The following is a 26,925-nucleotide window of genomic DNA, read 5'->3' as shown; positions in this document are numbered from 1 at the left end:
TCAATGGACGCTTGCGTTGCTTCCATCTTTTGGTTGTTGTGAATAATGCTACTGTGAACATGGGTGTACAAATATCTGTTTGAGTCACTGTTTTCAGTTCTTTGGGGTATACACCCAGAAGTGGGATCGTATGGTAATTGCGTTTTTAATTTTTTGAGGAACTCCCCTACTGGTTTCCACAGCAGCTGTACCATCTCACATTCCCACCAAGAGCGCGTGAGGGATTCAGTCTCTCCACATCCTGGCCGATGTTTTTGAATGAATGGGTGGATGGATGCATACCTGGTTGCTCTCCCTGACGAGTTAGTGAAATGCCTGTTATTTGCAAATCCACTGAAAGCATGATGTAATGTATAGTCGCACAGTATAGACTAACCCATCTGGGAGCTGGAGGGCAGTTCTGGAAACCCATGGGAAGCCGGATGCAGACCTCCAGCCCTGCAGTGTGGAGGTAGGGGGAGGGCAGGCTGGGGGCTGCTGCCGGCGGGCAGAGGCGGCCTGGCTGGCAGCGCAGGGAGGCCGGGCGGCGCCCCCATCCCCGGACAGGCAGGTCCGGCGGCGCCTCCTGCCCTTGCTGGCTCTGGCCGAAGCCAGGGTTATCTTGGGTCTGGTGGGAACCACACCTGTGACTCACGCACGCCTCCTGCTTGCTGCCCCGAGCTGTGTCTGAGGAATGATTCTGGCAGGTCACGGTGCTTCTGCCGACACAAGCCTTTATGCCTATGTGTCGTCCGGTTTCCAAGGACCTTCTCCCCAGAGTCCCTGACAGGGCTGGGAGACGTGGCCCCTGCGGTCAGCTGTCACTGTTACCACTGTCCCTCACTCCACGGCCTTGGGCAAGCTGCCCCACCTCCCTGGAGCCATCTCCTCTGAGTGTGGAAAATGAGTATGAGTGTTGAGAAGAATTCAGCTTGGTGAAAGGATGAGAGGGTCTGGTCCAAGTCAGCTATTAGCTGTTTCTGTTTTTTAAACAGGGAACATTTTGTGGGTGAGGGTCAGAGCTCAGAGAGGTGAATCTGGGCTCTGGTGGCACACAACTGGGTCCCCTGACTCTACCCCCAGACACTGCCCTGGTTCAGTCATTCTAACTAAACACTTATGGAGCACCTCCTGTATGCCAGGCGTTGTGTGTGTGTCTCCGTGGTTGAGTGGGGGTGGGTTGGGGAAGTGGAGGGACACCCAAAGATGACAGAGCTCCCCTCCCCAAGGGGCTGCTGTTTCCAGGCCCTCTGTACCACCCGATGGGCCCCCCACCCTCGGAGCCCTTGGCCCACCCTGCCCCCTCTGCCCGCAGGATGGTCCAGGAGCAGTGCTGCCACAACCAGCTGGAGGAGCTGCACTGTGCCACGGGCATCAACCTGGCCAACGAGCAGGACAGCTGCGCCGCGCCATACAGTGACAAGGCCAGCCTCGAGGCCACATTCGTGAAGGTGAGGACCCGGCCACCTGCCAGCCTGCAGGCCCTGGGCCCCTGCCAGCTCAGCGGCCAGTGGCCATCAGCAGGAGGGCCTGGGGCACTCTCTTCCCCACACCCCTGCCCCAGTCCACCTTTCCTTTTGAGCAGTAGAGGTGCCCAGCCCAGGATGGAGGAGAGACCACTCTAGTCTCCCCACCTCCTCTAGTTTAGACAGTAAACCCTGGACAACACCCCGGGCCCAGTCCAACACTGGGGAAACAGGGATGGAATGACTCAGCCTTGCCCTGAGGACCTCCAGTGCCAAAGCTTCGAGCAGGAATGCAGAGGTCAGAGCAAGGGTCACCCGGGCTCAGAGCCTTCAGAACCCTCTTCTCAGTTCAAGGTAAACACCCCCACTCCATCCAGGAGGCCCTCACACTTCTCTGCCTTCCAGGGCTAGTCATAGCCCAGAGCTCAAAATAGGCCCCCACTAAGCCTCAGATAACACATGACCTCCATAACTGCTCTAGAAGAGAAAACTGAGGTTCAGAGAGGCCCACACTCCGAAGTGGCCTCTCAGCAGCCCTCTCAGCAGCCCTCTCAGGACCAGCAGGGGAGGGTCTGGTGAGGCAGAGCTGAGAGTAGGGTCCCTCTGGCCCAGGGGAAGTCCTGCACTGAAGGTAAGCTCTGAGTAAATGATGTAGTCCATTCTGGGACTCCACGTCTAGGCCGGGTCACTCAGGGCCTCCGTCACTGTAAAAGGTCTGCGTCTTCACGTGGGTGTGGAGAAGTTCCCGAGAGCATTTCCAGGTCTGAAAACTGCTGCTAAACTAGGCTGTCCCTCCCTTACCACCCACCAAGGGGTAAAAGCAAGCCCAACCAGGGGAGCTTGGGTTTGGAGAGTTAACCTGGTCAGCTGGGTTTCTGTGGGAGGTGGCCGGAATTCCCTAGAAGAAAGGTTTCCCGTTCCCAGTTAGGAAGGCCACGAAGTAGTTTCAAGGAGCAGGAATCAGGACGAAGTCTGGAGTCCGGGAGCGGACGGGTTCTTTCCTGGGGATTCTCTCTTTACACGGATTGGGACGTGGCGGGAGACTCCACGTGGAGGAATTGGGGGTCCAGTGCCTCTCTGCCCACCCTCGGCCTTTGTGGACTTTCATGGGAGGAGGCTTCTGGCATGAAGGAGCTGGGCGGGGTGAGGGTGGGGTGGGCTGGTCAAGGGGGCCCTGGGAGCCAGGACCGTGGGCGTGCAGTGACTGCCTCCCCGGGCAGGGCTGGGGCCTGCCGACACCGTCTGCCTGGCAGAGAGCTCTGCCCGTGTCTCCAGCCTTGAGAGAAAGGGAGGCGCAGAAAAGGCATGGAACATTCTAGCAGCAATGGGAACAGATCACCCTGGTAGATGAGTGATCTGTGTTTCCGGGAAGGATTACTCATACCCCGCAAGGTGGCGGAGGGCACACACTCCCGCTCTTCCTGGCAGAGGTCATAGAATGAGTGGACGGAAGACCCATCCACCTCCACAGACACTCAAGCAAAGCCACCCCTGCCCACCTCCTGCTGTGGGCCTTTTAGAAGTTCTCTGCATTTCTGGGCCGGCCCCGTGGCTTAGCGGTTAAGTGCGCGTGCTCCGCTGCTGGTGGCCCGGGTTCGGATCCCGGGCGCGCACCGACGCACCGCTTCTCCGGCCATGCTGAGGCCACGTCCCACATACAGCAACTAGAAGGATGTGCAGCTATGACGTACAACTATCTACTGGGGCTTTGGGGGAAAAAAAAAAAAAAAAAAAAAAAAGAAGTTCTCTGCCTTTCTTAGGATAATAAGGACCGAAATGGGCTTGTCGTGTGTCAGGGTGAATGTTGTCCCTGGGATTCACATGTGACTTTTGGGGACACTGGGGTCCAGGTGACAGGCACTGAGTCTGTCCCTCACTTGAGGGTTTGTCTTGAGGCTATCATGCGTTTCAAGTAGATGATGCTATTCCTGCTGCCAGAACCACCCTGACTTGGGAAGGAAGAGACAAGGTGCATACGTGTGGCGTGTTGGAGAAATCTTAGCCCACCCGAAAGGAATGGACCCTTAGAGAACTCTTGTGTGACCCTAAGGGGGTCCTTCCCATAGCCCCTTCTTCCTGGAGGTGTATAGCTGGGCAGGGCGAGGAGGTTGAGGGGGTCAGTTGAGTATTGTGAAGCCCGTGCTGAGTGCAAGGCCCTTTAAGGTTCCTTTCAAAACCAAGACCTGTGAGATTTGGGGGGCGGCAGCCTCAGGCTTGGTTTGCTTCTCCCTTTATTGCCAACATTTAGAAGAGATAGCCAAGTCAGACACGTGTCATTGCCGGCCAGCATGAGTGCACATGGGGGGACCAGAGAGGTCCGTGGGGCCCCGCTGTGTTGTGTGTCTGGCTTCTCCATCTGGAGTCTCCACCTGTGTTTGCAGAGGTGCTGCCACTGCTGCCTGCTGGGGAGGGCGGCCCAGGCCCAGGGTCAGAGCTGCGAGTACAACCTCATGGTTGGCTACCAGTGTGGGCTGGTCTTCCGGGCGTGCTGCGTCAAGGGCCAGGAGACCGCAGACTTTGCCCCCGGGGACATCGGGGAGCTCCAAGAAACAGGTAATTTCTCCCCTTCTTTCCCTCTTGGGAAGTGCATTAGTCAGGGTTATCCAGAGAAACAGAACCAATAGGATGTGTACATATATAGAGAGAGACATTTACTTTAAGCAATTAGCTCACACAACTGTGGGGGCTGGCAGGTCTGAAATCTGCAGGGTGGGCCAGCAGGCCAGAGACTCAGGGGAGAGTTGATGTTGCAGCTTGAGTCCGAAGGCCATCTGCTAGCAGACTTCTTGCTTGGGGGAGGTCAGTCTTTCTCTTAAGGCCTTCACCTGATTAGATGAGGCCCACCCACATTATGGAGGGTAGTCTGCTTTACTCAAAGTCCGCTGGTTTAAATGTTAATCTCATGTAAAAAATACCATCACAGCAATATCCCGACTAGTGTTTGACCAAATATCTAGGTACTATGGTCCATCCAAGTTGACACATAAAATTAACCATCACAGGCAGTGTGGGCACACACATTTACCATTGCTTTAATTCAGTGCAGACCCTTTCCAGTTGTCAGAACGGTTTCCTGTTTGTCACCTCATCTAAGAGCTGCCATCCTGGAGCGAGATTGAGGGCTTGGGATCTGGGATCCGACAAATCTGGGTTCATGTCCCTGTCCTAACATGTATCTTAGGCAAACTGACTTCTCCAGGCTCGGTTCCCTCATCCGTGAGATGGGGATAATTACAGTCCTACTCCAGAAGGTTGCTGGGAGGATTCAGTGGGAGAAGGAGTATGGAGTTTGGGCGCGGTCCCTGGCTCCGTAAACATTAGCCATCACAGTTCTTCCCTGTCCCTCCAACGGCCCGGGACAGTGTGGGTGGCTAGCCTTGCTTCCGTTTCACAGATGAGGACTGATGCTCAAGGAGGAGGGAGAATGCTGGCCTTCCGACTCCTGGCCCGTGCCCTCTCTCTCTCCATGTGGAGCCGATGATGATGTGCAGGCGAGAGGCTGGGGGTACCGCTCGTTAATAGTGGGCTATGCCCTTCATTCAGCCAAGGGCTGAGTGACCCCAAGAGCAGCTTCAAGAGAGCTCCCAGCTGGGTGTCCTCCAGTTCTGCCTCTCCACCCTCCGTTTGTCTGAAGCCAGATAAATCCCGAAGCCTTGGGGCATGGTTCAGTTACACGCTTCAGGAAACTTCTCGGTTGTCTAATAATCTTTTCCACTTATGCAATGGTTTCCTGCGCCATAATGGAAATAACCCTGGAAAATCGCAGGAGTCTGCTCTGCCCCGCGCCTGCTGTGTGACTTTGGGCCCGTTCCCTCACTCTGAATTCCATCCCCGCTTTGTTAAAAATGGGTAAGGGGCGGAAGGGGGTTAGAAAGGAGGAGCTCACAGACCCGTGGTCCCTAAGTCAGGCCATCCATCGCTGTGCCTTCGCAACCCCAATGGCTTCAGGGTCCTGGGTCGCATGGACCCGTCTTTCCTTCTTTGTTGTTCATTCCTCAAGTCCAGGGCCCCGTGGGTGCCGCGGGGCTGCTTTCCGATCTCTCAGTCGTGAAGCGGGGTTGGCACCACATTCTGGCTCCTCCCTGACTTTTGAAATCAGAGCTGAAATGTTCACTTTAAACAAACCCAAACCGTTCATCCTGGTGGAGAGTTTCTCCCGTGTCTCTGGGGAGAGTTTTTGTTGATTTAGGTCTTGTTTCAATAACGATCTCTGCTCCAGATGTCTTATTTCTCCTCCGTCTTTTATCTGCTTCACTTTTTGCCCCAGGAGAACTTCTCTGTGCTTCCTCCTCACCCAGTCACAGATGTGCTTCCTCCCTTCCCCTAACAGTTATTGAGGGCCTGCTGTGTGCTGCTGTGGGGCCACACAGAGGGTCCACAGACCAGTACTGGCCTGTGACAAGATAAGTACAGAAATTGAGAAAAAGCTTCTAGAAACTTCTTAAGCATTTGATAGATCACCTTATGTCTGTTTAATCTAAATTTAAAAATGGGGGCTTGTATCTCTGTTTTTGCAGTTTTGTTTTCCTAGCATTCGTTTTTATTATGTTACCAAAGTATTGGTCTAAAACTGGGGAAAGAACCCCGGTCCTTTAGCACAGATAGTTAGGGAAGAATTGTGCGAGGGCATATCTTGGGTATAATTTTCCATTCTACCGATTGGGAAACTGAGGCTGGGGAAGCTCAAGTTCAGGATTCGTTTTCTAGCAGGAATAGTGGTCTTTCCACGCCAGGCTTGCTGGCTCCCACAGAATGCCATAGAATCTTGATGACCTCATCACCTGGTGGCAAATAGTTCCTTACAAGTCCTCCTAGCCTTGTCACTGAGTCCTTTGGAGGATGGAGTCTGGACGCCCTGGCCTGTGCCTGGCGCGTGGGAGGGACTCTGGCTTTGCTGGGGCTGAATGCACTGAGTGAATGAAGATCCCCAAATTAAATAACTCAAGCAAAGGTGCTCCAGCCTCCTAACCTAAGAGAGATGACTCACACCCTAAAGGTCTTTGCTTAGTTCCTCCCTAGGTGAAAAGTTCTTTGAATTATTCAGGGACCCTGACCATATTTTAATAGCCCCTAAAAAAGAATGCCTTGTGCATAGTTAGTATATATATTATGTTATGTTGAATTTTATAGCAGAATTACTCATATGTTTCTTCTGAATGATGTTTATTTTTCCAGTGTGCATGTATTATATGCTCATTGTAGGCATTTTAGAAGATTTAGAAAAGCAGAAGAAAGAGGAGATTGACACAGATAAATACTGTTTCCCTGAGGTCGCACTTCTTTCAGTCTTTTTTCTGCGTCTCTTTTGGCTTCTCTCCTGTAGGCGTGGTTGTGCCATGGATACACTTTGATGTGCGCTTTCCCACCAGCATTGTAACATGATTGCTGTTGAATTGTGATCGCTGTCATTTTATCTTGCGGAAGGGTCCTTAGCGTCAGAGGGCTTGGTTTTCAAGTATTTCTAGGGATTGTTCCCTTGGCTTCCCGTTCCTTGGCTATTTCTACCCAAGTGAAGCGGACTAATCCATTTCTTTTATGCCAGAACTACCAGTGGAATACCACCCTATTACATTAGAGCCCCTGCACCCCCCCGGGTCCTTCTCTATCCCATTGCCCTGTTGAATTTTCCATTAAGAGTAGGGCCAGGGCCGGCCCCGTGGCGTAGCTGTTAAGTGCGCGCGCTCCACTGCTGGTGGCCAGGGTTCACATCCCGGGCGCGTACCAATGCACCGCTTGTCAGGCCATGCTGTGGCGGCGTCCCATATAAAGTGGAGGAAGATGGGCACGAGTGTTAGCCCAGGGCCAGTCTTCCTCAGCAAAAAGAGGAGGATTGGCATGAATGTTAGCGCAGGGCTGATCTTCCTCACACAAAAAAAAAGAGTAGGGCCAGAAGTCCAAGATCAAGGTGTCGGCCAGGCTGGTTCCCTCTGAGGCTCTGAGGGAGAATCTGTTCCAGCCTCTCTCCCGGCTTCTGGTGGCATCAGGTGTCCCTTGGCTTGTAGATGGCCGTCTTCCCCTTTTTCTTCACATCATCTTTCCACTGTGTGTGTCTGTCACTGTGTCCAAATTTTCTCCTTTTTTTTTGGTGAGGAAGACTGGCCCTGGGCTAACATCTGTGCCCATCTTCCTCTACTTTATATGTGGGACGCCTGCCACAGATGGCTTGATAAGCGGTACCTAGGTCCACACCCAGGATCCAAACCCGTGAACCCCCAGCCGCCGAAGCAGAGCGCGTGAACTTAACCACTACACCACGGGGCTGGCCCCCCAAATTTCCCCTTTTTATAAGGACACGGTCATATTGGATTAGGTCCCACCCTAATGACCTCATTTTAACTTGATCAAAGACCATACTTTCAGGGATCATTTCTATAGTTCGTTAACTTAATCATCTGCAAAGACCCTTCCCCAAAATAAGGTCACATCCCTAGGCACTGGCGGTTAGGACTTCGACATCCTCTGTGGGGACACAATTCAACTCATAACAGTAAGCTTTTATCAGGTGCATTGTTTTAGGTTTGGAGGATGTGACTTAATTTATAGTAGGGCTGTGCTGCATTTGCTGAAATATTCAAGTCATGTGGACATCATAACTGCACTCAGCATTAAGATGATGGTTACAGGCCTTGTGCCGATGCTGTTTCTGTTATCGTAGATCTGTTAGAGATTTAACTACATTTATGAGTGTAATTCTTCTTTTAAAAAGGGTAAAATGAGTACACAGCTGTTTATAAGATGTACAGATGGGCATTACTGCCTGATATTTACAAGAAGAGAAGACATTTGGAGTGTGTTCTGAGATCAGATGGGACACTGCCTGTGGGTTAACATGTCTTTGTCTCTCTTTCCCCTCAGCTAAGATTTCTGAGATCGAGGAGGAACAAGAGGACCCATACCTGAATGACCGCTGTCGAGGTGCGACTCTGGTGCCCCCGTGGGGCCATGTGGTGGTTAATTGAGCCCGAAGGAAAGTCAGTGCTCGTATCACTGGGAGTCTGACCTCAGGTTTGCTCAGGGTCTCCTAGGAAGTGCCCTGTGGCTGGGAGTCAACAATGAGTCGCTCTGTGCTCCTGGGCACCTTCCCTTCGCTCTCCTCCTAGCTGGGGCTGGTGGGCGAGGGAGGGAGAGTGTGGTCTTACAGAGAAGGGGCCATTGAGAAGCTGACGTAAAAGCCCCCCACCGCAGTGTCCATCTGGACCTGACCCAGCTCACAGGCTCACAGGCTGTGGGAACAGTGAGCACCAGCTTCCCCAGGGCCGGAGCCCCCCAGGGGAGGCGGTGAGCGTAACTTGACTTGTATCCTGGACCCCCAGCTGTGCTGTCGGTAATACCCATTTGCCTCTGTGAGACACTTGCAAATCTATAGCAAGTCAGGACTTGCAGGTCTGTTTTTCATATGATGGAACCTTATTTCTCTTTCATGGAACATTCCCGTATGTCTAGACTGGCGGGTCTGCTCCACAAGTTCATTCACCGCCTTGCCCTGTGGTTGAGGCATTAATTAGGGAGCGAGTTTAATCACAAAATGATATGGTTGGTGTACAGTGACAGTCAGCACAGAGGCCTGGGAGGGGGACAGAGGGCAGAGAGCACCAGAAAGCCTCGTAATCCTCTGGGGGGCGTGGGACGGTCTTCCTGGAGGAGGGGGTAGCTGGTCTGCAGCGGGTGAGGATGGGTTAGCCAGGACAGTAGCATTAAAAGGGGATTTGGGGCAGTGGGAGTGGAGACATGCAGACCCACAGCAGCTGGGTGCTGGGTTGGGGTTAGGTTTAGGGTGGGGAGGGGTGGGGTGGAGGGATAGCAGAAGAGGCTGGAGCAGTGGGCAGGGCCCCGCAGGCCCTGGGCAGCAGACAGAACTTTATCTTGTAGAATCTTTACCTGGTAGAGGTTTGTCCCAATGAGATTTGCTCTCTGAGCATCTCGCTGGCTGCCTGCAGGAAGCGTGGCTGGAAGGGTGGTACCAGGGATGCTCAGGGAGCCAGGTGAGCAGGCGACTGGAGCTGAGGCGGTGGTAATGCACATGGGGCAGCGGGGCCGGCCTGAGAGGTCAGGGGAGATGGGGGGCCTCTTCAGGGCCCGGCCTGCCTCGTGGGGCCTGCTCGATCGATGTCTGTGCCAGGCGGCAGCATCACACTCTTCTCTGCCTCGCCCCTTCTAGCTCCACTATAACCTACAGAGACTGCTCCACATGCCGCCCGATTTGTCGGACCAGGGCTGGCTCCTGAAGCAGCAGCCCATGGGTACCCAGAGCCAGACCCTGGGGGTCTCCCGTGGGAAGGCAGGGGTGCGGTGAAGGCAGCCGGTGGGCTCCGGCCCGGGGAGCCTGCTTTTCTGTGTCGGTCTGCCCTGAGGGCGTTTTCTCTGGCCCAGGCCAAACAGAACTGGAAAACCAGAAGGTCTCTGGTGTGCGTCTGGCCTCGGCTCACATTTGCTCTGATTCCAGGCGGCGGGCCCTGCAAGCAGCAGTGCCGAGACACGGGGGAGGAGGTCGTCTGCTCTTGCTTTGTGGGCTACCAGCTGCTGCCTGATGGTGTCTCCTGTGAAGGTAAACTTCACCGTGCTCCGGGCGATAGCAGGACAGCAGGTCGCTGCACTGCAGAGCCTCTGCCTCTACTTGCTATCCGGGCAGGACCCGCTTTGCATAACTCGGGGCCCCATTCATGGACGAAAAACAACCTCGGACTGGCTTTCTGGCATTCCCTGGAGTTTGCAGCGCGGTGGCTTCCAGCCATGGCTCTCGTCCAGGAGAATATAAACACCACGTTGGGAAAGAGAGTTTGGTTTGGAGTCTGACTGGGCTCTGAATCTGGGATGAGCTGAGTGGCCCTGGGCACATCCCCCAGTCTCTCGTCTGAGAGCGGGGAGATGGAGGAAGGCCATAGCCCCTTATAGGTTTCTTAAGGATCACATGACTCCAGTTCAGGGCCTGGCACTCGCTTAGTGGTGCTCAGAGAGAGCAATAGATCTGAAGCTTAGCAAGGAGAGAAACCTTTTAATTGGTGATGAGTGCCCAGGACTCCCCTCCAGCGCACAGCCCGAATACACGCAGGACTTGATGGATGCAGGGAACCGATTCCACTATGCCTTCTGGTACATTCCTTCTGATAAAGCATGAGGATCAGTTGTTCTTGCTGGTTACTCCTGCATCATCTCTGTCTCTCCTAGATATCAATGAATGCATCACGGGCAGCCACAATTGCCGGCTTGGAGAAAACTGCATCAATACAGTGGGCTCGTTCCGCTGCCAGAGAGAGAGCAGCTGTGGGACAGGCTATGAGCTCACAGAAAACAATGACTGCAAAGGTATGACATGCTCTGAGCCTAAAAACCTCATCTCCCCAGAAGTAGACATGATGTGATGGGAAAGGCGGCTTTGGGCTCCCCCGGGGTCTGGGCTCCGCGGTGCTGTGCGCACCTGTGGTGCCAGCCAGTTCTGTTGTTAGTAAAGATTTACCTTCCTTACCATAATGCTGAGTTAATGATGATGGCGAGTTTGGATTTCTGAAAAGGCTCAGAGCATGATCATTTAAAAACAAGACCAGGGATGAATTTTAGGTGCTCACATGTGCTTTCTACAAAAAAAATTTTTTTTTGCACAACAGCTGCCTTCCATCTGATTCCAGGCTTCCTTGAAGTTCAAAGCATATTGCCTTCCGCTGCATAAAAACATGACATATCTGGCTGCCGGCCTTTCCCCGCCAAGCCATAGATGTTATTTGGCAGATAAGGCTCTGATGAGAATCTGTTAGAACATAGTTTTCTGCTGAGGGTTTCCAGCCCTCCAGAATGACAAAACCACTTATGTAAAAACGTTGGTTGAATGATGAGGGTAACTCAAAGGCAGGGCACACCCTCCTGGCGTCTGAGGGCCTTTGGGCAGGCTCAGGCCGCTCCACCCTGCAGACATGCTGGGCGGTTTGGACCCCGAGAACCCAGGGACCCAGCCAGCTGAGTATACACTTTTGAACATTTGACAGCCATGAACTTCAAGGGAAGGGCAGCCAACACGACCGATCATGACAATCACCATTGTTCATATTTGGAATGTTGTGACGGCTTCAGAATGAATAAGTTTATAAGGACAGTGTTTATTGCCACTAAGATCATTGCTTTATGATCTAAACTAAACATGCACTTAGCCTGAAATGGGGAAAAAACAAACAAACCACATCTTGCCAGGAAAATGCCTGGGTTATTTATTATATAACAGAAAGTTTGCCTCATAAGAGTCTTGGGGAAAAAATCAGAGTTTTCAGTCTTTAGCAATGTAAGCACTATTTGGCTAATCAAGACCCTTTTTGTATGTGACCTCTCTATTGGAATGTTTTGGGTTATAGTCTGAGTAATGAGCATTAAAAAAAAAACTTTCTTGTGATTGTAAAGTGTTGTAAGATGCTTCTGGCAGGACTCTTGCTAACAATTTCCTTTTTTTATGATGTACCAGATATTGACGAATGTGAGAGTGGTATTCATAACTGCCTCCCCGATTTTATCTGTCAGAATACTCTGGGATCCTTCCGCTGCAGACCCAAGCTACAGTGCAAGAGTGGCTTTATACAAGATGCTCTAGGCAACTGTATTGGTAAGACATTGCTGCCAGGGCTAAAGGGGTCCACCCGGCGGGATGAAGGATCCAGTGACGTCTCTAGAATGTGGGGGGCTGCATAGTGTATAAAACAGAAGTCAGCAAGCTTTTTCTATAAAGGTCCGGATAATAAATATGTTAGGCATCGTGAGCCATACGGTCTCTGTTGGAGCTACTCAGGTCTGCTGCTGCAGCTGGAAAGCAGCCACAGATATGTGGATAAACGGGCAGGGCTGTGTCTCAATAAAAATTTATTTACAAAAACAGGCAGCAGGCTGGGTTTGGCCCCAGGGCTATAGTGGAGCATCCCCTGGTTTAGATGAAAGAGCTCGAGTTGTGGAGTCAGAGACACCTGGTGTTGAACTGAGTGACCTAAGGGAGTTTACTTACCTGATCTGAGCCTCCGTTTCCTCCTCTGTAAGATGGAAATAATCACATCTTGGCTTATAGGGTTGAGGGGGGATTAAGAAGGTGGTTGTGAAGTCTCTGGTGTACTAAAACATTGTTTTAGAAAATACTCTGTGTCAGTGGTCAAACTCATGGAGACAGAAAGTAGATGGTGGGTGCCAGGGGGCTGGGGGAGGGGGATGGGGAGTTAGTGTTTAATGGGCGTGGAGTTTCAGTTTGGGAAGATGAAACAGCTCTGTGGATGCATGGTGGTGACGGTGACACAGCAATGCAAATGTATTTAATGCCGCTCATCTGTACACTTAAAAATGGTTAAAATGGCAAATTTTATGTTACGTATATTTCACCACAATAAAAAAAAAATACTGTGTTAATATCCGAGAGAGATCGATGTGAAATGAAAGAAAATCCCACGTGAATTTAGTGAAAATAGGAGGTCTGGGTGAGACTCCTCAAGTTGGAGAAGCAGCCTGGGGCGGGGGCAAGGGAGCGGAAGCAGCTGGCAGGATTGACTGTTCTGGAAACAGAAGGTGACTCCCCTTTCCCCTGAAATTCATCCCTGGAAATTCTGTTTGCTCTTGGCATTTGAGGCCAGATCTGCTGGCCTGCCCTTGCTCTCTGCTCAACAGAAGCTTCTGGGTCCTGCCTTTGAGGTCAGGAAGATTTCTCCCCTGGTTTGTGCTGTAGACCCTGCTAGTCAGAACCTACCCTCCCTGGGCCTGCCACATTCCTTTAAGGCCTGCGCCACCGTGAGCAGGGGATCCGTGAGCAGGGGATGGAGAGTTTCTGTCTTATTTGTCTCTCACCCTCTCTCAGGTAATCTGTCTCGATCTTTGATTTGAAATGGTAGTTTGGATGGAAAGCTCTCCCCGCGTTTTTTACTGCTCCAGAATATTTAAAGATGAATAGAATAGCTACCCTTTAGGATTGGGGCCTCATCCGAACCCTGCCCCAGTCTTCATTCCTAACGCTCTCCTCTCAGCCAGTGCAGGAAGGGAGGCCTCTGAGCTGTGGGCCTCAGCTTGGCTGCTTTTGGCCCCTTGCCAGCCTCCTGCCAGCGGGGCTGTCGTCACTCGTCACTCGGAGCAGGGGGCCACTGAGCTGGGGGCTGAGGGCTCTCCCAGGGCCAGAAGGGAGGAGGGTCCTGCCCAGACTTGCAGCGTGCTTCGGGGGGGCTCCTCGGAGGAGGCTGGCATCTGTTGGGGGTGGACGCCCTGACTCGTGGCAAAATCAGGCCCTGATTTCCACCAAGAAGGAACATTTACATGTCTTGACCTAGCCCTGTTTTCCCCTCTATGGGGCGCAGCACTGCGCCGCGGAGCGGGAGGCGAAAGAAGGCAGGCTGGGATGGTGGCCCCCCAGATGGGGGAGGGGAGAGCCCAGCCCGGTGAGGCCAAACCCTGCAGGAGCCCTGGCGGATGATGTGAGCCGAAGCCAAGCCCTCTGGTTATTCGGCAGCTGTGGAACCAAACATTCAGCTCTCAGGGGTGCCCCTCACCTAGGTACTGGGGGGTTCCCCCTTTCTTGTGTGCCCACAATCCTTGCAACCAAGTTCAAGATTCTTTCTTTTTAAAGTTATCTTTATTTCAGAAGTTATATACATCTTTATTTACAAAAAAGCAAACAGAACCCAAGTGCAGACAGGAAAAGCTGCTCCCCTGCTCGGCAGTGTGTGCGCCCTCCTGGGCTCCTGCGCCCTCCTGACCTTTTGTTTTTTGTTAAAAATGGGATCAGACTGTTCTGCCCCTTCTTCTTTCCCCACTTAACAAGGTGTTTAGACATCATTTTATGTCAGTACCTGGATGTCATCTTTTTCAAAATGACTGCATCGTCCAAAATAATTCTTTACTGGGTGAAAGTTTGTCAAGATAGAGCGATAGTTTCAGGCTGTTTGGGAGAGAGCGGTTCCCCTCCCCTCTGTGCATCCTAGGTCGTCTTCTTGCACACCTCCACTGACGGCACCCTCATTCCCTTCAGAACAGCGTGATCTGTGGTGGGAAGCTCTGAACTCACGTGTAGCTGGAATCCATCTTCCTGGAGCTCCTGGAACCATCCCCCATGAGCCTGTCTGATCCCCCTCCGGCCACACAGCAGACAGTGCTATAGCTGCAGAGCTCTGCCCACGGGGCCAGTGCAAAGCTCAGGATGGAGTCTTAGAAAGCAGAAGCCTCTTTCCTTATTATAAAAGGTAGAATGTTCTACAACCTTGAGGTTTAGTGGCCGAGGGCCTTGAGACTATCACATCTTTGTCGGTTTCCTTTTTTCTTTTTCTTCGTATCCCCTCCCCATGCCCACCGCCTTCCTTTCCGCTTCAGTGAGGAGGCCAGAGCAGGACTTCCCACACGCCGCCATCCACATGGGTCTCGGGACGTTCACAGGTCTTGGGCAGCAAAGGGTTCTGTGGTCATTGGTCATTGGGTTAAACAAAGTGAACAGGGCCCTTTACAGCTGGGATCACCTGTGTTTTTCTCATGCCTGTCCCTACGTGGGAGAGATTATATGACATGTTCCCAAACTTCCTGGACCTTTTCTGCTTATTTGTTCTTTGTTCTCTGTTTATTTGTTCTTTGTTTATTCAGCCTCCCATTCATTAATTCATTCACTGATCGCCTGGTCCTTACCTCGTGGAGCTCGCTGACTGGGGGTCTCCCCTCTCTTGAGGGGTGCCAGCATTCCGGGGCACAGAGTTCGGGAACTGTAGATCTGATTGGCACACACAAGGCTTAGGGGGAAGGCAGCGATAACATTTCTAAACACTGCATTTATTCTTGACATAAGGCAGGGGGTGCCGAGTTTTTTCTGTAAAGGGCTAGATAGTAAAGATCAACTTTGCATGCCACAGGGTCTCCGTTGGAGCCCCGTGGAAGCAGCTATAGACAGTTTGCCAAAGAATGAGCCTGGCTGTGCTCCAGTAAAACTTTATTTACAAAAACAGGCAGTGGGCTGGATTTGGCCTGCAGGCTGTGGTTTGCCAACCCCTGATTTGAGGGCCCTCGCCCTGGCTGGGGGACAGGAGACCCTGGTTCTAGACCTGAGCTCGCCCCCAATTCCAGCCTAGCTCTCGGGGAGTTTTCTGTTTATAAAACACAGATAATCATCCCAGCCCTGCCTAACTTGAAGGCTAGCTGTAGTGTCGAGGGCCGTAATGGACGTAAAAGCTTTTGTAAACTGTAAAGTGTGGCGCTGGTGTGGGAAGGTGGACTCCAGCAGGAGGAGGGAGGAGGGCTGCTCCTCTGACTGTCTGAGGCGGGTGGGGCTCGGCTGGGAGGGGAGAAGTATCGCTGATCCCTCTTTCTGCCTTCAGCTCAGGGGTCCTCTACCCTCACACCCTTCTCTTTGCCCACCCTAGATGCTTTGTAGGTGTCTGAACAGGTGATTCTTAAAAATGTAGGTCCTTTTAGAAGACTACTCCCAGCAGGAAGTTCAGTCTGTATGGTTTTTCACCAAATTAGAGTGTGAGGAATGAGCAGATGTGTGACCCAGTTCTCCTTGTTTGTTTATTGGTTCACACTCGCTGGGCGTCTGTTCATCAGAGGTGAATGCCTCGTGGTTCCCACATCGGAGGTGTGTCCAGTCAGCAAAGGAGACTGCTCTAGAGTGAACTCAGAGCGGGCAGCCCTTCCCACTGGGCCTGAGTCAGCACAGGCCCCCAGGAGCCCAGACGAGGGACGGACAGGAAGGTGTCTCAAGGAGGTGGCACTCAAGCTGTAAAAGTGTTTACCAGGCAGACAAGGGAGATGGCTCCCAGGCAGGGACCATGTGAATAAGGACGTGGAGGTGGGACCCGAGTGGCTTCTCTGGGAGCTGCTGGTGTGTTGTTAGGGCTGGAGCCTGGGCTGCAGGAGAGACCAGCCAGAGTGAGGCTGGGAGGCAGGCGGGGCCGGGCCAGTGGCCGCAGGAGCCCGGATCCTCACAGGGGCAAGAGTGCTGGCCCTGAGGGGGTGGCTCCCTGAGCCCCACACCCCGCTCAGGGAGGACGCTCCGTATACCACACGGAGTGCATGGATACAGGATGCCACCCAAATTGCCACGTCCACAGTGTGGACTGTGAGTCCTGGGGGATTCGTGTGATCACGGAAGGGCCTGAAAGCCAGGCAGGCAGCTTTGGCTTCGGTGCAGCGAAAGGTGGAGGTGTTGATGGTTTCAGGGCAGGAAGATGGACCAGGGAGGTGGTGTTTAAAGTGGTGTGTGCTGGCGAAATCTGGGAGCCAGTTGGGAGGCTGCCGCGTGGTCCAGGGTGAGGGCATTGTAGTATCTCCGTTTGTGGTTTTGCAGAGGAGGGCAGTGGGGTTTCTTTGGGAATCCAGTCACTGGGTTTTGAGGAGCCCTCCGTGTTTAATCTCGTTGTCTCCTTCTTTCCCTGCTGTAGATATCAATGAGTGTTTGAGTATCAGTGCCCCGTGCCCTGTCGGGCAGACATGCATCAACACGGAGGGCTCCTACACATGCCAGAAGAACGTGCCCAACTGTGGCCGTGGCTACCATCTCAACGAGGAGGGAACCCGCTGTGTTGGTTGGTATTAAAAGAGAAAACCAATCTGAAATAGGTTTTTCTGTCTGCTCCCGACGTAACCCTCCCTTCTCTGGAAGGGGAGAGTAAATCCCCAAAGCGAAGCTGTTTCTACCTGTCCATCCGTCCCTTTGCTGACCTCCAAACATAGGCCTTTATCATCTATTGCCTGGACTAGTGCAGTAGAATGCCAACCCACCCACCCATTGCCGTCAGCTTTGTCTCCTTCAGTCTGTCCAGTCGTCCTGAGCCGAAAGCTCTCTCGCCCCTCCTTGCTCACAGCCCCCATTGGTGACAGCTCCCCATTGGTGACAGACAGAGGACAGATGCTGCTGGTTACAATCAGTCCTCCTGAGCTGGCCCCAGCTTCACAAACCTCATAATCCAGATGAAATAGGGCTTACTGCTCCCCAAACACGCCCTGCCCTTTCCTTGCTGTGTGGTTTTTTGCTCTGACATAATTCCCTCTGCCCACCTGCTCCAACACTCCTTTGGATCCAGGGCAAAGGCATGTTGACTCAGCCTACCCAGATCCCTGCCAGCCGGAAGGTGTCTTCCTCTCCATAACTCCCAGAGCACTTCCTCAGCATCTCACCAGTCACTGGGCACTGCCTGTCTTAACTAGGGTCATCGCTGGCCAGCCAGAGCAGGTGTCCCCTGAGGGTACGGGCTGTGTCCCGGTCAGCTATATCCCCAGCGTGGGGCCTGGCACACAGAAGGTGCTCTGTGAAATCGTGCTGAAGGATAAACCATGCTGCTTTGTCAGTGTACATTTTAGTTTGCGCCTTTTTTGCCTTCCTTTCTTATCGTTTTAGGGGAAAAAAAAAAAAAAAACCCACACTAAAGGTTTTTCTATGTGTATTTCTCTTTTGCAAGACGTGGATGAGTGCTCCCCGCCCTCAGAGCCCTGTGGGCCAGGGCACCGCTGTGTGAACTCCCCTGGAAGTTTCCGCTGTGAGTGCAAGGCTGGTTACTACTTCGATGGCATCAGCAGAACTTGTATAGGTACGTGGGTATCCCCACAGGCCTGGGGGGCCCGGCCACGTGGCACCAAAGAGAACCCAGCCTGTGGCACCCTGGAGTGACCACAGAATGCCCCTCACCTCGGAAAATCCCATGTGCAGACCGTCCCAGAGAAAGACCCCGAGGCAGGAGACCCCAGTTCTAGTGCCTGCCCTGTGGCTGCCCTCTCGGGATGAGCTAGTTCCCCACCCACAGAACAGGTGCTCTGCTCAACCCAAGACCTCCCAGTGTCTGTGAGACTCCAGCCTGCTCCACAAATGCCCTAAGGGATTTGTGATTTCCTAGAGATTCACTGCCCACCTGCGGGGCCGCAGGGCCCAGAGCTGTGTGCTTAGCCGAGGGCAGCAAGAACCAAAGACGCATGGCGGCCCCACTGCTAGGAGCGGTGACAGACCTGCTGGCCATGCTTGCCATCCCCAAACTAGGGTGCTCAGGGGAGGCTGGTATCTGCCTGCCTACCCCCACAGCCCCTTTGTCAGATCCCAGTGGCCCACCTTCGGGGCTCTGGGGTGCAGCACTGGCAGGTGCACGCCCAGAGGTGCATTCATGGAAGGAGCATGGGGCTTACCCAGAGGGCAGGCAGGCCGGAGGTTGGTCCAGCTCCCCGCTGACTCGCTGCGTTTGGGGCAAGTCCCTCTGCCTCTGTGAGAAATGGGGCTGAAGGAGGTGGGGGGCGAGGGTCGTGAGCTGCCAGGGACAGGAGGCAGCGTGTGGCGCCCCCAGGGTGGCCGTCACCCTGAGCCCCCCGCCGCTCTGTTGCAGACATCAACGAGTGCCGCCGCTACCCCGGGCGCCTGTGCGGCCACAAGTGCGAGAACACGCCGGGCTCCTACTACTGCAGCTGCACCGTGGGCTTCCGGCTCTCGGCCGACGGCCGGTCCTGTGAAGGTGAGGGGCGGGGCCAGGCGCCTCTCCTGCATCCCCTGCCTTCCTCCAGCCAGCCGCCCGCCTCCTGGGGAAGGCCACCTCGCCCCCCTGCAGACCCCTCTGGGACAGACTCGCCTTCATTGCCCGAGCACATTTTAAATGACATGTTAGTGGGGGAAATGCCTATGAAAAGTTGTGTGTCGGAGATGACTGCTCGCCCTGGTTTCTCCTGGGCCCTGGGGGTGCTGTACCAGCTGCCCTCCACGGCTGCACAGGTGGGGCTTCACAGGCTGGCCAAGAAGCCGTGGGGGATACGGCGGAGAGCGTGGGATTTGGAGGTGTTAGACCCACCACTTACTCACGTGACCTTGGGGAGCGGCTGACATCACCTGTCTCAGAGTCCTCCCGGGAAATGGGGCTGATGTGTCAAAGAGAAACAAAAGCCAGACACCTGTTTAAAGCGCTGAGAAAGATTTTATTCAGACTACTGCAGGAGGGGAGAGAGACCTCCGTGTAAATTGGTTTCAATTCCACCAAAACAAGAGTAGGGGGATTTTTAAATGCTGGGGGTGCTAAGGAAAAGTGCTGAAGGATGTTAAGAGGGGTGGTCCATGCAATTAGGCCAGCTGTGTCTGCTGACTGCCTCCTACCCTCCCACAGAGGCGGGGGATGGGGCCCGACCCTTTTTGAGATTACCTTTCAAAGGCCTGGCTCCCAGGTCCTGGAGAAAGACATTCCTGGGTGGTGGAAGATACATCTCAAAGGCACAGAGAAAGGATTTACATTTGCAAGTTATCTAAAGTAAATGCTTCTAAGAAAAGGGGAGGTCGGGCCTGTAATCAGGTGCTGGCTGGAACACACAGTAAATTCTTCTTCTAGCAGCGTTCAGCTTTCTCAGGCAGGCATTTTAAGGGGCTGGGGTCATCCTAGGGACATGGTCTTGGGCCCATAGAAGCCATGCTACAGTTTGGTAGGTAATTCTCTTAGTGTGCAGGGCGGGGGTTGGATGGAGTCAATGATGCTCTTCTCACATAACACCAACCTCCTCTGACCGGATGGACCAAGACGAGGTGTGCAGCTTGGCACATGGTAGTGCTCGGCCGATGGCACATCTTCTACGGGGATTAGGTTCTGAGGTCAGCAGAAATTGAGAGCTTTTGACAGCCCTTGGCTGTCAAAGTGGGGAGGGTGTGATCACAGATCCCTGTTCTGTGCAGTGCAGTCCAGGGGGAAGCAGCTTGTGGAGCAGACTCAAAACATGACCGGCCTGCAAATTCTGGATTAAGAAGGATAATCACAAAAGTCAGATATGCCAGGATACACTCCCCTGTACATAGTTCTCAAACTGGAGGATGGACAGTGCGATGGGCTCCTGGGTTCTAGGCTTCCCCCAAGATTCTGAGATTTGTCCCCAGGAACCAGACCCAACACACATGTATTAGCAAGGAACAAGATTCTCACGTGGGGGTCCCTCCCACCTGGATTCAAATCCCAGCTCTGTGTTTGTTTTTTTTTTGGTGAGGAAGATTAGCCCTGAGCTACCATCTGTGGCAATCTTCCTCTCTTTTGTGTGTGGGATGCCACTGCAGCATGGCTTGACGAGTGGTGTAGGTCCGCGCCCGGGATCCAAACCTGCGAACCCAGACTGCTGAAGCGGAGTGTGTCGGACTTAACCACTACACCATGGGGCCGGCCCCGCAGCTCTGTTGTTTTTCTGGCCTTGAAGAAGTAACTCAGCATTTCTGGCCTCAATGTTGTCATCTGTGAAATGGGGAGAGTGGGACCCACCCTGTAGAGGGTCACGAGGATGAAGCAAGATGAAGCACGTGCGGAGTTTGTCACAGTGCCCAGTGTGAGATGAAGTGCCAGCAACATGGAGACTGCTGGTGTTATTGTCATCATTCATGGCTTGTGCTGTCCCTGGTCACTCCTAAGTGACTGAAAAATGGACAAGCATATTTACCTTAGTGGGCAATATTGTGGGCACAAAACGGGTCTGGCCAGCCCGCATTTTATTCCACTAAGCATTTATAAAGAGCCCCCCCACCCCCCAAGGTGTGTAGCAAGAACCTGGTTGCTGCCTTCAGGCAGTGTCTCTAGGATGTGGTGAGAAACCACACTGGGCAGAGGTGAGCAGGTGAATAGGTGATCAGGTGCTGGCCAAGCCTGTGGGGGCTGCAGGGATGAAGCACCAGGTGAGAGGCTAATGGACATTCTTGGCCGCTCACCCCTCCTGCCCTGCTAAGAATTAGCAGTAAATAAATGTGAGAAGGGACTTCTAGGCCAGAGATTGGCAAACTTTTTTTCTAAAAGCCACGTAGTAAATATTTTCGGCTTTGCCAGCCGCAGTCTCTGTTGCAGCTACTCAACTCTGCCTTTGTAGCACAAAGGCAGCCATAGGCCGTGGTAAATGAGTGAGTGTGGCTGTGTACTGATAAAACTTCATTTACAAAAACAAGTGGTGGGCTGATCCCTGCTCTTAGCAAAGGGAACAGATGAGCAAGAGCCCAGAGTGGCTGAGTGGCCTGGTGAGTTCCGAGCACTGGAGTATTGACGTTATCAGCTGGGTCAGGCAGGGCCTCCCTCACCTGAGGATGTTGTCTGGGAGGTGAAGTGGGGAGGATGTGATCAGATTCCCATCTGAGGACTAGAAATGATCCTGGTACCCCGGTGGGGGCCAGATTGGAAGGAGCTGAGACTGAGACTGGAGGCTGTCACTGTCATCCTGACGGGAGGTGGTGCAGCTTGAAGCAGGCAGTGGTGGGGGTGGAGAGATTCCAGATCCGTCAGCCGTGAGGGAGCCCCTCTCCCTCAGGGTGACCCCAAGCGAGTCCCTGGCCCCACACCTGGGACCTCCACCATTCTGTGCATGTTGAGGGAGGTGCTGTGCTCACGGCCCCACCAGGGACATGTGAGGCGCTGTGAGTGGTGACCCCTGGGCCCCTCTCTTTCAGACGTGAATGAGTGTAACAGCAGCCCCTGCAGCCAGGAGTGCGCCAACGTCTACGGCTCCTACCAGTGTTACTGCCGACGGGGCTACCAGCTCAGCGATGTGGACGGGGTCACCTGTGAAGGTGAGGGCGCCCCGCTCGGGAGATTTGGGGAGCGCACCCCCCACCCACCTACTTAACGCCTTTTCATGCTGGCGGGTGGTTTGTTTTTCCCTCTAACTGAGATTTATTTGGATACATTTTACCCGTCGTTGAGAGTGAGGTTTGGAAAGGAACAAACCCACTCGCTGGATTTTTCTGTAATAAACACGTCGTGTGTGCCGGCACCTCTAGCAGGGCTCAGGGGTGGCGTGTGGCCCAGGGGTGAGGAGGAGGCTCAGAGGCCACCCACATCCCTGACTTGCAGCTCTGCCTCTGGCCTTTTGAAAGCCCCTCCCGGGGCCTGGGCCTTCCTCCTCTGTGACATGGTCCAGACTCGCCAGGTTCTCAAAGAATCAAATTGGATGATGACTCAGAAGGGCTTCATACAGTGCCTGGCACTCTGTAGGTGCTTACAGGGCAGCTGTTGCTCTGAGTATTGCTATTTCCACGCGAGGTGTATTTTTTATTAGCACATTCATGGCAATTGGCATTAGGATGGGCTTGCAGCCTGCAGGGCACCTGTACCGCTGTACTGCTTCATTCTGAAGCCCGTGGCCTTTCCCCCCTGCTCAGTTCCCCATTCTACCTCCTTCTCCGCCATGCATGCACACTTCACACCATGAACTTGCTGTGTGACCCTAGGCCAGGCTCTTCAGCTCCCTGGGCCTCAGTTTCCCCTTCCGATGTGATGGTCTCAGAGGCTGCCCCAGCCACAGCACTTTGAAGCCTCCTGTGTCCAGCGTGCCCCGTGTCCAGCTTGCCCCATGTGGCTGCCCTCCCAGGCCCCAGCCAGCCCACTGAGGGGATGTAGCTGGGCCAGGGTCCACATGGGATGCTGAAGGTGGGCTTTGCCGTCGCAGACATTGACGAATGCGCCCTGCCCACCGGGGGCCACATCTGCTCCTACCGCTGCATCAACATCCCTGGAAGCTTCCAGTGCAGCTGCCCCTCATCCGGGTACAGGCTGGCCCCCAATGGCCGGAACTGCCAAGGTGAGTGCACTGGCAACCCTGGGGCCACTCAGACCGTGCTTGGGGCTCTGCAGTGTGGGAGGATGTGCTTCCCCGAACCAGGGGCCACACCACAGACGGGATGCATTTGGGAAGCAGAAGGGGGGCCTCTGCACCCAAGGCGTGTCCTGGGGTCCACACATACCCTGGTCTCCCACGCCTGGTACACCTGTCCTCAGGGGGTTCTGAGCCCTCCTGCCCTGCCCTTGGCAGCCCCAAGGGGGCTGGAACCGGAGCTGACAGTCTTTAGGAAGATGCTCACCTTAGGGAGGAAATGGGAAGTCAGTGCCGGAAAGGCCCCACTTGCTATTGCTGGCCCTACAGCATAGTGCTGTTTGTTTAGTCTTTCATTCAGTCATTCAACAAACCCTTGCTGTGGTCCAGGTCTTGCCAGGCATTAAGGACAAAACAGTGGGCAGATGGTGGAGGCTTCTGTCCCAAGGTACTGGTCACTGCCCAGGCAGGGGGTGGGCATGGTCTGGGTGTGACAACCCTGAGGTCTCTGTACTTGTGGACACTATGGCTATGAAGGTCCTGCTGGGGCCAGGGGTCTGCTCCAGCATGGGCTAAATGAGGGGGCCATTCTGTACTCGGCTCTCATTTCTAAGAACACTCTAGAGGTCATCGTGCGTCTGCAACCGTCCGTTTGGTAACGGAGAGGGGTGCTGAGTGGATATTGTGAATGAAAGATCCTGGAATGGAAGGCTGCCTCACGTCCTGGAACGGCCCCAGATGCTGAATCTCAGAGGCTATGTCTGTCCAGCCCCTTCTTCATGAGCCCCACGCGGGGCTGGTGACCCAGAGGCTCCGGAGGCCCCGGGTCCTGCAGATGTCGTCTCTGGTCGTGACGGTGACTTTGATCAGAGGCGGGCAGGAGCTGCGGCATTTCCCGAGAGCACCCACCGGAGCTCTGGGTGGAAGCCGCTTTGTCTGTGCATTTCTGACGGAGCAGATGACTTTCCTGCTCCCGGCCAGGCTCCCTCACCGCAGCCTGGAGTCCTGTCAGACATAGCGAAAACACATTCCTGAGCCTCGGCCGTTGAGATTGGGGGGTGCTGTTTTTGCCACCAAAGGTCTGGCATTTGGTGCCTCTTAACAGATGCCTCCCGGCTTGGTGATGTCCCCTGGACCCCACCATTTGGCTGCTCCAGAGTTGTGGGAAGGGCGATGGCTCTCATGTCCAGGGTCCTCTCATAACGATGCCCCGTGCCTGGTTCTGGTCCAGCCCAGACAGTCACCAACCTGGGACACCGGGCATGGCATAGAATCCGTTTAAGTCTTGGTTCCCTGATCTGTAATATGGGGCTAGTAGCTTCCGCTCTTTCCCTCCTAGGATGGTATGAGTCACATGTGAGGTAAGGGTATGAGCCACAGAGGGGTGCTGGCTGGTTAGAGCAGGGACCCTGGCGCCAGCCTGCTTGGGTTCAAAACTCAGCTCTGACACTTACAACATGTGTGACCTTAGGCGAGTCACTTAAGACTTAAAAGACCTTTGCGAGCTCCTCCCTAAAATGAGGATACTTGACCCACTGAATTGTTAGGAGAATTAAGAGAATTCCTGCAAGGCACTTCCAGGGCTATCGTGTAGCGTTTGCTGTTATCATTGTTACACTCATTCCAGGGATTGTGAATAATAAGTAAAATTCTATAAATATAAATATCTGTGAATAAAAGAGCTGGCACAGAGCACTGCTGCAGAGAGCAGGCAGTGGAGGGCAAAGATGGCTCGATCCCCACCCTGAGCCTGGTTGGTGAGAGGTCTGGGCACCCCCGACTGTGGGTGGGGATGGCTCAGGTGGCCTCGGCCTTCACTGTGCTGCCTTGGGGTCTCTTGCAGACATCGATGAGTGTGTGACTGGCATCCACAACTGCTCCATCAACCAGACCTGCTTCAACATCCAGGGCAGCTTCCGCTGCCTGGCCTTCGAGTGCCCTGAGAACTACCGCCGCTCCGCAGACACGTAAGTCCCTCGGGCCCTGAGATTGTCTGTCTGTGTCCACCTTCCTGGGGGCCTAGCTCCCGGCCTGGGCAGGTGGTTAACAAGCTGTGCCCCGCCACGGGGGTCTCAAGAAGCTCGGGGATCTCTGGTTCTCAGGCCCCTAAACGCCAGCGAGAGTGGTCACAGAAAGCCAAGGTAGTGACTTCAAAAGAGCCGAAGGTTGGCAGGCCTGCTCTCAAGTGTGCCTGTGTGGACCCAGGCGGAAACCCCATCCCTCTGCTTTCCCAGTGTGAAACCTTGGGCAAGGGACAGCTCTCTGGGCCTCAGTTTCCTCATCTGTGAGATGCAGATGTCAGAAGGTGTTCTGACTCAGATGAAGGTAGTGATGGCTCCAGGTGGGCCCACGTGACTTGTTGGGACATCATTATTAGGCGACCTGAGAGCTAGATTCTGTTCAGCCCAATGACTGTGTGGGAATAGCACGGAAGGTTCTGTGTCCTAAATTTGAAACTATGTATCCATATATCATTGTGAGCTCACTCACTCCCAGGCCACCAGGATGTCAGCTGGGGTGTCTAGGAGCCCCCTTCCTCAGGGAGTACTGAGGACCCCCCAGTCTCACTACACTCTACTCCCACCCTAATTTTACTTGGAGAGTCTCATTTAGTGCCACTGTCAGTTGTTTCAGAAAAAGCTCCATGGTGGGAGCCAGTCTCAGGAGTGTGGACGCGTGACCCTCCCTCCAGGTTCTGGAAATGCTCAAAGCCAGCACACGGCCAGGCCGACTGGGTGACTCGGCCTCTTGACCTTATGACCTGCTCCTCCCACAGAAGGGTCAGTGCCTTCCTGGACGGTGCGCCAGGCCCCAGCGTCCACTTACTCAGCCTGAGGGCCCTGCCTGGCGGTTCTGGCCCGGCCTCCAGCTTGCCGAATGCGGGAGCGGGAGGCGCTCAGACGGCCCCAGTCTCCGGCAGCCCTTTATGTTCTTCCCGGCGTCAGGGGTGCTCCTCACCGTCCTCGCCACCTCCCCCAGGCTTGCTCTGTTCCCCCCGCATGTGTTTTCGTCTGCCTGGAAACCCAACACCTTGCTTCCTTCCTGTGCCTGGTTAGGGAAGAGCCACTCCAGAGCTGAATTTGCTAGCGTGTGGTGTTCCAGAGAGGTGGGTTACGCAGCAGCCCACGGGCAGTGATGGGGTCCCTCTGAGCCGCTCAGAAAGTTCCGTGTCCTCCATCTGAGGCTGTGCTGCCATTTATCATTGTAAGATCCCTCACTCCCAGGCCTCTGTCCACATCTGGGTTTGAGGATTCTGGAAGACTGGCTGTTGTTTGCTGTCGACCTCTAACTCACATAGCCAGGAAAGCAAAAGGGGAGGAGGGTGGCCTGTGTGGGGTCTTCCCACCTCCTAAGCCCAAGGGTGGGCAGGCTGACGTGGTGCACTGAGGTTGTAGCTGAAATCGGCAGACCCAGCTCCTCCTGCTCATGTTGGCACATGCTGTGGACACCTTTGCCACCCCTCAGTGCTGGAGAAACTCCTTTACTTGTTTAGGGAATGTTCACTGTGGGCCTACTGTGTGTGGGCCTACTGTGTGCAGGCGCCTGGGCCGACCTTGGGTCTGCAAAGGCCCCCATCCCCTGCCCACTAGGAATATGTGCAAAACCAGCAGTGGCCACTCAGTGCGGGGGGTGCTGAGACAAAAGAGGGCCCCCACTGGTTGGGGTGCGGGGCACGGGGGTACCTGGAGTAGGTGATGTTTGAATGAAGGGGGATGGAGCAGCTGAGTTAGGCAGGGAGGGAAGGAGCAGGGGTTGGGATTGGGGAAGAGGTGTGGCATGCATGAATCAGGGGAACGAAGGGGTTCCCAGCAATGAAATGGGGTGTTGAGCGAAGAACCACATTCCACTCACTGAGGGATTGATGCGTCAGGGCCTGGTCTGTCCCCATCCCATGGATTTGTCAGCCTGCCCCGGGGCTGCTAAAGAGGGGGCTCTGTCATTCTCCGTAGGTAAGAGCAGGAAGTGGGCCCTCACCCATAGTAAAGGCGAG

The 26,925-nt window shown here is 54.1% G+C and overlaps 1 protein-coding gene across 2 annotated transcripts in view; it reads left to right on the top strand.

Annotated features, from left to right (window-relative positions):
• Window positions 1-26,925, top strand: part of FBLN1 (fibulin 1) — an 86,103-nt gene that overhangs the window by 22,341 nt on the left and 36,837 nt on the right. For both annotated transcript variants that reach the window (XM_058568149.1, XM_058568148.1), the window contains exons 3-14: window positions 1,295-1,430; window positions 3,827-3,998; window positions 8,301-8,360; window positions 9,889-9,990; window positions 10,611-10,748; window positions 11,890-12,027; window positions 16,808-16,951; window positions 17,825-17,953; window positions 18,734-18,859; window positions 21,793-21,912; window positions 22,791-22,922; window positions 24,778-24,901. In XM_058568149.1, the coding sequence (XP_058424132.1) occupies window positions 1,295-1,430; window positions 3,827-3,998; window positions 8,301-8,360; window positions 9,889-9,990; window positions 10,611-10,748; window positions 11,890-12,027; window positions 16,808-16,951; window positions 17,825-17,953; window positions 18,734-18,859; window positions 21,793-21,912; window positions 22,791-22,922; window positions 24,778-24,901 (1,521 nt within the window). The remainder of the gene's footprint in view (window positions 1-1,294; window positions 1,431-3,826; window positions 3,999-8,300; window positions 8,361-9,888; window positions 9,991-10,610; window positions 10,749-11,889; window positions 12,028-16,807; window positions 16,952-17,824; window positions 17,954-18,733; window positions 18,860-21,792; window positions 21,913-22,790; window positions 22,923-24,777; window positions 24,902-26,925) is intronic.

The sequence above is a fragment of the Diceros bicornis genome, chromosome 25 (genome assembly GCF_020826845.1).
Source record: "Diceros bicornis minor isolate mBicDic1 chromosome 25, mDicBic1.mat.cur, whole genome shotgun sequence".
NCBI lineage: Eukaryota > Metazoa > Chordata > Mammalia > Perissodactyla > Rhinocerotidae > Diceros > Diceros bicornis.
This window is presented reverse-complemented; position numbering and strand designations above follow the sequence as displayed.